This window comes from Heterocephalus glaber, unplaced genomic scaffold, assembly GCF_053883595.1.
Source record: "Heterocephalus glaber isolate CG9 unplaced genomic scaffold, H.glaber_assembly_v1.0 deba00000281, whole genome shotgun sequence".
NCBI classification, from domain to species: Eukaryota; Metazoa; Chordata; class Mammalia; order Rodentia; family Bathyergidae; genus Heterocephalus; species Heterocephalus glaber.
This window is the reverse complement of record NW_028258139.1, coordinates 2,801,852-2,811,058: the sequence shown is the minus strand read 5'-3', so window position 1 is coordinate 2,811,058 and position 9,207 is coordinate 2,801,852. Positions and strand designations below refer to the sequence as shown.

General features: G+C 36.1%; 1 protein-coding gene across 6 annotated transcripts in view; it reads right to left on the bottom strand.

Annotated features, from left to right (window-relative positions):
- Nucleotides 1-6,672: 6,672 nt before the first annotated feature.
- Rb1cc1 (RB1 inducible coiled-coil 1) overlaps nt 6,673-9,207 on the bottom strand; it is a 74,591-nt gene continuing 72,056 nt past the window's right edge. For 5 of the 6 annotated variants that reach the window (XM_087185654.1, XM_087185659.1, XM_087185626.1 and 2 more), the window contains 2 exons: nt 8,983-9,053; nt 6,673-8,265 (listed from right to left, as the gene is read on the bottom strand). In XM_087185654.1, the coding sequence (XP_087041780.1) occupies nt 8,188-8,265; nt 8,983-9,053 (149 nt within the window). In that variant the 3' untranslated portion in view covers nt 6,673-8,187. The remainder of the gene's footprint in view (nt 8,266-8,982; nt 9,054-9,207) is intronic. The other variant, XM_087185637.1, reaches the window with a different exon arrangement.

The window sequence follows — 9,207 nt, the reverse complement described above, 5'->3', positions numbered from 1 at the left end:
TAAGTTGCTCATTCATGCATTTTTGATACTATAGGCTCAGTTTGAGGAATATTCGTGAAAATGTTTCTTTTTAGATCTAGGTGAGTGATTGATAGCATGAAGACAGAATTGAAGTGTACATTCCTGTTAGAAAGTGGAGAGTCTGCTTTACAGGTAGCATGACATCTCTTGAAGTCATACTTCTGAAACAGGCTGGATTCACATAAAATTTTGTCACATATGATGACAGGAATTGCTGAGAGAATGCAGGCATAGTTTATGCTTGAGATAGGCTTTATGTTTGAGAGAATTTTAATAACTCATTCGTTAAAAAGACTCAGCATTCATGTTAGAAGCCTGGGTTGGTTAAGAATACTCATGGCACAACAGGAAACAGCCACTGGTGGAATTCAAAAGAGATTACAAGTGATACCTGCATTAAATATTTACTGAGCCACAATACTACCGTGGCTATTGGAGGAATTAAATGAGGACATTTCTAGACCAATCTACGAAATGGGAATTACCTCATCAACTTGAAATTAGGTTGTGAGAAGCATCTGTGCTATTAGGTCCCACAAAACTGGGGAAAGAATTCTGAAGCAAAACCTAACATTTAAAAAAAAAGTGTTGAAAGACACTAAAAGTGCTGGAAATTCCAAAAATTGTTGACAAACTTTAGTGGTAGGTTTAATAGTTAGGAGGTACTCCTGCCTCTATCCTGCCTAGCACCTTGGTCTGAAGGAAAAGGGAGACACCCATTTAAATAGTTCAGGGGCACAGTATTTCAATGGGGTGTGGAAACTGCAGACAGGCAACCCTAGGATGCATTCATTCTTCCGGACACATACACACTATTCTTGCCTTCACTACAAGAGTACCTGGAAGACTAAACTTGCATTTTATCTCGAGGGTCACTACTTTGTCCTACTAACATTGGAACTGGTATTGCTACTTTGCTTTATTATAAGGTGAGTATGAAAGAAGTGGGGCTTTCTTTTAATAGTCTGCAAGTCCGAGACACCTTAGAAGTATGTAAACCAAATGTTAAGAGTTGTTTGAAAGGATTTCCATCTTACCCATAAAGGTTATAAGTTGTACAAAGGATTTTTAAGAACTGGCCGAAGACAACTTAGTATGACTAAGAGCTACTGATTAGTAGACATTAATAACAATTTTAACTGCTTGGCAGTTATCACTAATTATTAAGATAGATAAATTTATGGAAATTAGATTTTAAGATAAACAGTTCCAAGTTTGGTTGGCTTTAGGCATCATTAAGCCACATGCTTATTTTTTTAATCCCCAAGAATATAAACCTATATATTCATAAAGGGAAACTGCTATTTTAGATCTAACTTTAAAAAGAAATATGGTAGGGCTGGGAATTTAGCTCAGTGGTGCCACTGCCTGCCTCCCAAGCACAAGGTCCTGAGTTTGATCCCTGGTACCAAAAAGAAATTTAAAAATTTAAAAAAATAAAATAAAATAAATAAAAATATGGTGTTTTCAAAACAGACTAACATTTTTTCCTCTAGCTACAACTACACTTTAAATCTGAGTTGTCTCTAACTTTGACCCAAAGGAATGTGGCAGAAATGCCATGTCTCCCAAGCCTGATCTTCCTGTGACTTTCTTGGACTGCTGCTGGCACTGTGTAAGAACTAGTATTGCTGATACGGGCTACACAAGGTATTGCATCCCTAGCTAAACTGCGAAGGAATTAGGAGGGGATTAGGATGGACCACCCACTTCTAGTGAGGTAACAGATGAGTGCAGCCAGGTAAGTGTTAAAATGATCAGTTATGCAACCATATACCTAATACAAAAATTGCTAACAGTGAGATTCTGCCACAACAAAAACACATTTTATCCCTGGCAAGTGCGCAAGGTCCTGAGTTTGATCCCGGGTACAAAAAACAAACAAAAAACACATTTTACTACTTGAGAAGGCTGGAATAGTGAACGGTTACTAGAAGTTGCAAAGAAAATACTATTGGAAGTTGGAAAGACAGGGATTTGTCTCATAGTAACAAAAATAATTGGCCAAAGTAACAAACCTGTGTTGCTGATTAAGTAGTATTCCAGGGAAAGTGTTCAAGGTATGTCAGCTGGCTTAGTTTAGCTGTGTATGAGGAACAGGAAAAAGATGAAATCGAGATGAAGCTATTCAGTCGACAAGAACAATTTAGCAAAAATATGTGATGACACAGGAGCTGCTGAAAATTCTGTTTCATAGCCAGGCATTATGGCGCACAGCTGTAATCATAGCACTCTGGGAGGCTGAAACAGGAGGATCACAAGTTTGAGCCCAGTCTAGGTGACTTAGCAAGACTTTCTTTCAAAAAAATAAAAGGGCCAGAGACGTAGTGCCATGCAAAGGCCCGAGGTTCCATCCAGACAGTTAAGTTAGTAATTGAATATATAAATTTCAAGGTCATGATTAAATCAAGGCTGACTGTGATGGCCTTATTTAAGACTTCAGCTGAGTGCATAATAGACCCTTCTTAGCTAGAAGTGACTCCTCCTAAGAATCTGAAGAATATTTTTCCACAGCACACCAGCACCCCAGAGAAGTTTGTGTGAATTATGATTTAGTTAACATCATAATGGTGACACCGAAAGCTTTCTGTATAAGATCATAATACAGGGATGCCCATTTTCACACATATGTGAAAACATAGTGAAAATATATGTGAAATAGCCCTAGAGTTTCAGGTAATTAGGAAAGAAAAGGCATACAAATTGGAAAGGAAGTAGAACTACATTTGCACATGATACGAAAATCTAAAAGGACAGACACACAGTTATACACAAACAGCAGAGCTAATAAAGTCAGCAAAGTTTCAGAGTACAAGAGCAATATGCAAAAGTCAGTTATATTTCTATGTAACAGCAATAAATAATCCATTAAGGAAATCAAAGAAACTGTTCTATTTATAATAGCATCCAAGAGAACAAAATACCTAGAATTTCATGGAGGTGAAGACACTGAAAATGCTAAAACATTCCTGAGGTTAGACATAATGGAAAATACCCTTATTCATGGATTAGTAGATTTAGTATTGTTAAGATGCACAGTCTCCCCAAATGATCTGTAGATTGATGTGATCCCTATCAAAATTCCAACAGCCTTTTCTCTAAAATGGAACAGACAGTCCTAAAATTGATATGGAATCTAGTGGGAATCTTAAAGAAAAAGCAATCATGGAAGAGAAAAAAGATGGAGGATTCATACGTCAGGGGGAGCTGGAATTGCTGGACATTCACATGTGAAAGAATATGGACCACAACCTCACATCATATACAAAAACAAACTCAAAGGGGACTAACAACCTAAATTTAAGATCTAATCCTATCAAACTCTTAAAAAGACAACACATGGTTAAATCTTCACAACCTTGTATTTGGAAAGACATTAAGAGAAGATATCAGAAGCAAGAGCAAAAACAAACAAAAACTCTAGATAATTGGACTTAAAATTAAAAAACTGTATGCACCAAAGGGGATTAAGGAAAACAAGACAATGTACAGAATGGAGGAAAACAACTGTAAATCATGAGTCTAGTATTCAAAACTTACAAAGAATTCTTACAACTCAATGGTAAAAGACAAAAAAAAGTGAAGGAACTTTAATAGACATGTCTCCAATAGACAGATGCCCCACAAAGTACATAAAATACCCACTAGGATGGGCATAAAAAAGGAGTCAGGAGTGGTGGCACACACCTGTCATCCCAGCTATTTGGGAAGCTGAAGCAGGAAGATCACACGCTGAATGCCTGCCTCGGCAACTTAAGTATGTTCCCCAAAATATAAAAAGGTCTGGGAATGTAGAGCTCATGCATACCCTGGGTTCAATCCCTAGTACTGCAAACGAACAAAGATAAAAAGGAAAATATTGAGCTATAGAAAAATTGGAACTCTTATACATTCCTGGTAAAAGTGGAAAATGGCTTAGCCACTACAGAAACCAACATGGCAGTTCTTCTGAAAGGTAAAGATGTAAACGTGCCGGCAGTTCCCCTCCTAGCCCATACAGATAAAAATTGACAACAGGTACCCAAACACATATACATGTTCAAATGTAGCACTAATAACTATAGCTGAGAAATGCAAACTATCCAAATGTTCCACAAATGGATACATTTATGGCATACTTTATGTGTCATATGAATGAATTGTTGGTTTTTAAGTACTGAACTTCACCTCAGAAAAATGAACAAGCAAAAAGGAGGCCAGATGACTCCTAAGATTACATAAAGCTTGAAATTATAGTTCTGTAATCAGTCCATCTCCATTTTTGAGAAACAATGTAGAAGGTAAAAATACACTTGACAATCAGCTTTTCAATGTCCTACTCTTAAATATGAAGGAAAAAGCAAGGACTACGATATTAGAGGAGTATTTGTAATATGAAATAGAACCAAGTTAATGAGGAGACAAGCCCTGAGACCAAGGGGATCCAGGAGAACCTCAGTAGGAGAATGCCAATTTGTCTTCAAAGATCTGAAAAAAGAACAGATCTGCAGGATTCACAAATAGGTGAATCAGTGCTCTTAAAGGTTAAAATCCCAAATGCCAACATGAAAAACTCAAATGGTTTACATGGAGCACTGAAAAAACTAGGAAAGACTGAAATGATCAATTAGGAGGTAATATATAGCAAATGGAGATCTATAAGGCTTACCATCCAGTAAGAGTTTGAGAGGAAAAACAAGAAATGTTTAAAATTCTCTTGCTGCTGCTGTAGAACATACATTTGTAGGATGAAAGGATTCAGACCACCTGGTAAAAAGCATGGTTAGGGTTGGGAAATGCAAGGCCTTATGCCATTTCCTGACAGCAGGTCTAAAAAGCTCTGCAAAATTTCTGGGAAGCATAAAGGTGGGCAGGAAACACACTTTAACGGAAATAAACTAAATAATAGGATACAATGCAAGTGCCTGCCAAAAGCTATCAATCATGAGACTATTACATTTGAGAGATCCTGAAAACTTTTTTCACTGATACTTGATCATAAGCTCCAGCAAGACAGCAAGACAAGCACACCAAGCAGCAGAAGCAGGAGGGTGGCAAGTTCTAGGCTGGCCTGGGGACAGCAAGACCTTGTCTCAAACATCAAAAGCAAGTGGGAGAGAAAGGTCAGGAAAGAGTGGCTTTCTTAACAGAAATACAAAGGAAGGTCCTGCAATATGAAACAGGTTTGGAGGGAAACCAGATGTTTGAAGCAGAACTGGTGGTTACAACATGGAGCTCTTTGGGAAAACTGTTACTTGATAGAATATGAAGTAGTTGAAAAGATTAAACTCATAATAACTACAAAATAAGCCAGGCGTGGTGATTCATGCTTGTAATCCCAGGACTCAGGAGGCTGACGCAGGAGGACTGCCCTGAGTTCAAGCGCAGCATGAACTACATATTGAGAGCCTGTCTCAACACCTCTACCCCAAATTACAGAACAGCGTTAAGAAGGAAAAAGTTGAAAATATCCACATAAAATTTGCAGGCTATACAAGGAAGTAAAATCTTAGTTCAGGACCTGCCTCAGCAGAGTAGAGTTATAATATGAACCTGCATGAACAAACTAGAACGCAGAATACCATCTATAAAAGATGGAAGGGGGGAAGCGGTAAAAGAACCAGATATTCATATTACGTAAATCAACTTATCCAGATGTATTACAGCATACCACATAAAAATGGCCAAAATGTTAACTACCTTTAGCTAGCGAAATTGAAACAGGACAGCAGGGACCCTGTAGTGTTAGTGTATTTTTTTTGAAAGAATGTGTATGCTTTCTAGCTTAGTACTTTTTTCAAATCAATGAAAATGAATGTTTATATCTTGTGTACTGTATTTTTAGTATAACACCAGTTACTTTTGCCAAAATAAATCAATCCATTTAATTCCTGTATGTTTAAAGTTTATTTGCAGTAAAATGTGACTTAAGCCTCATTCATGTAATAAAGGAAGCTATGTGTTGTCTGACTGGTGTCTATTATTACATAAACTAATGTGCTCAGTACTTAACATATGCCTGAATTTGTTCAAAGTACTTAAACATTTTTACTTCTTATAGGCTGAGCAAAGTAACTCTAAAAGACAGGACTTATTATACCCCCCCTTAAACATGAGATCAATGAGTTTCAAGAACTCAGTAGTGCCGTACCTGCCTCACAAGTGCAAGGTCCCGAGTTCAATCCCTGGTACGGGGGGCTTGGGGGTGTCATTCACCTCGTCTACAGTTAGACCTGAAACTGGAAATCAGGTATTCAGGTCCCAAGGCTCACAGTATGTTGGTTTCAATTATCTAAAACTAAGAACATTTTCCCATGTTTCTTCTTTTTTTGAGACAGGGTCCTCCTAGGTAGGTGGGGTTGGCCTCAAACTTGTGATCGTCCTGCCTCACCCTCTCATGTTTTTGTTTTTATTTTTATTGTTTTTGGTACTGGGGATCCAACTCAGGACCTTGCGCTTGCGCGACAGGCGCCAGAACCACTGAGCTGGATCCCTGGCCCCAGGCTCTCCTGTTGCTGGGATCACAGGCCTGTGCTGCAGCACCCGACCTCTTTCCTTCTCCCAACTCACCGAATCATTCCGGGTTCAGTTTGCTTTTGAAAGTGCATGTGAACACTGACATGGATGGATAGATAGAACAAGATATAAGAAAGACTATCAAGCAACAACACGTAACATTAAAAGTCTGTATTAGTGGGATGGTAGATTTGACATCATGAATCACAGCAATTACTACAAATTAAATTTGAAGGGCAGACCAAGTAAAAATGGCCTCTACTAGCAGATTCTTTTAGAAACTAAGTCTGCTTAACAGAAACGCTGTATATAATTTGTTGTGTTGTTCTCTGCATAAAAATGTCATGGAAGGATTGAGTAGAAACATATGAAATCATCGTTCATTTATTCATTAATGCTGTCAAATTCAGTTTTCTATACACTATGATGCTTATTCCATTTTGCACTATTAGATACACATATTTAAAAAAATATTTAACTTATTTATGAGGAAATTAAATATTTTCTGAAAAAAAAATCATTTTGTTACTGTGCTCTACCAACAAACCTGAAACAACTTTCATCCAAATCAACTAATTCATTTAAATATCTGCACAATGGCAACATATCTAAAGGCCTAGTTTACACATTCTATTCTATATAACACTGTTTTACAGTTACATGGTATATAATAAAAGAACATTTTTGTAATAAACATTTTCTCTTTGATATGATACAGAACAGTTTTCTCATACTCCCCCGCAATCACTCAAATATATTAAAAATGTATCCTTTTTGAAAAGGCACACACATTTACAGGTTCAAATCTTTATTGTTTTAAAATTGTACAGGTCTTTTACAATACAATATTGTTATTTAAATGACCTTTAAATGGTTAGTGCGGTTTTTCTGAAATGTAACCATGAATTATGATTTCATCAATATGATTATTCTAAATAGAGTCATAAAGATGTTGGGAAGGTTTGAGCGCTGCACTGGAAAACGTCAAAAGCAGACTCTTCCCTGCAGAACCCAGATGACTATCTGTTGAAAGTGCTTTTCAGGATTGCTGATTATTTATGGCTGATCTTAAAGTCAGTCAGTCAAATTACAGAGTTCCTTTATGAAACATCAAAGGGCATTAAAAAAATGAAATAATTTGCTTTAGTAATCTACTGAGGCAAACTCAAAAGTTATGATTATCTGCATGCAGCAACACTCTTTAGTTTTGAAGAATTTATACATTTTTATAAAGAATGTGTTAAAGAGTGCAAGTATTCTGATACTGATTTCACAAAAGGACAAATGCTGGTAATAACAGCTAACATTTAACATCTAACTTCAAGCTAATGTATATTTAACAGGCAATTAATATGGCTAACCATAAGCCACAATGCACAGGGTATGCCCTTTGAGAAGATGAATTAGTTTGGTCCGCATTTCTAGTTATCGGGGTATAAAAGAGAAAACAAAAACAAAAACAAAAACAAAAACCCCAAACCATTTTAATTCAGCCAAGGGTTGTGATGAATTTATTGTTCCTAAATTGTAGCCAGTTAAAAAGTACACCGATGAAATATACTGTCATGATGATTTTTGTATAAAAAGATGGCCTGCTGTTTTTGAGGTGATTAATGAGCAATGTAGGACAAGTCAGAAAATGACATAAAATGTAATAATTTCTTCCATAGGTTATACTTTCTTATTCCATGACACAGCTTTCACTCTGTAAAACTTTGTCCCCAAAGGAACTTTAAATCTGTTTTGTGCCTAAGGAGGAAAGAAAAAATGGAATCATTTGAATGATCAAATCAAATTATACAGTAACCCTTCTAGCACACTACTCATTGCTAGAGTATTGAGGGGGGTTGAGGGAGAGTATCAAACTACACAAGATCTACTCTTCACCAAATGAGAATAAAATATATTGAGCTACTAATACTGATGGAAGATAAAGACTGCTAAACAATGTTACAAAGTGAGCCATGTCATTCAAGTATCAAAAAGCCTTAATATATAGTTGAAGTTTTATAGGCTGAGCTGCAAAACACAATAAGGAAGAATACTCAGTAGATTCACATACAACTGATAAAGCTGATATTACAATCAGGTCAATTTTTAAGCCACCAAATATTTTACACTATATTTACTTTATGAAAATAAACATCAACTCTACACAGAAACAGAATTCACTGCTGTAACCAGTTATGTTGGGGCATTTTGTAGCATAATAGTTACATTAAGTAACTTACTGTAAATAGTCATAAAAAAAAAGACCTTATAGTTTTCCTTTATAGGCTGATGGCCTAGTGGTAATCTACATCTATTATCTAAAGACAAATAATATAAAAGTTATAAAATTCTTGGTTTTAATTCAGTCTAATTAAACTCAAGCTCTAACTCAAGTGACCTCAGGCTACGAACATATAAATAATAACTTCTATATAAATATAATTTGTAGTTTATGTTACAGGATATAGTTTTTACCTTTTTGGCTTGACAGTATTCCTTTTCCATTACTTTTCCAAGCACCCAGGGTCTTCTAGATGCACCTGAAGCTAATAAATAAAACTATTAATTTCTTTTTCAAAGTACAGTTGTAATTATTTATGAAAACATAACTATCAAAATCAAAACACTAATGAAGTTTTCATGGCTAAAAAAATGCGTGAGACTCAAAACTGCTAAAATCTCTGAAATTCATAAAATTAA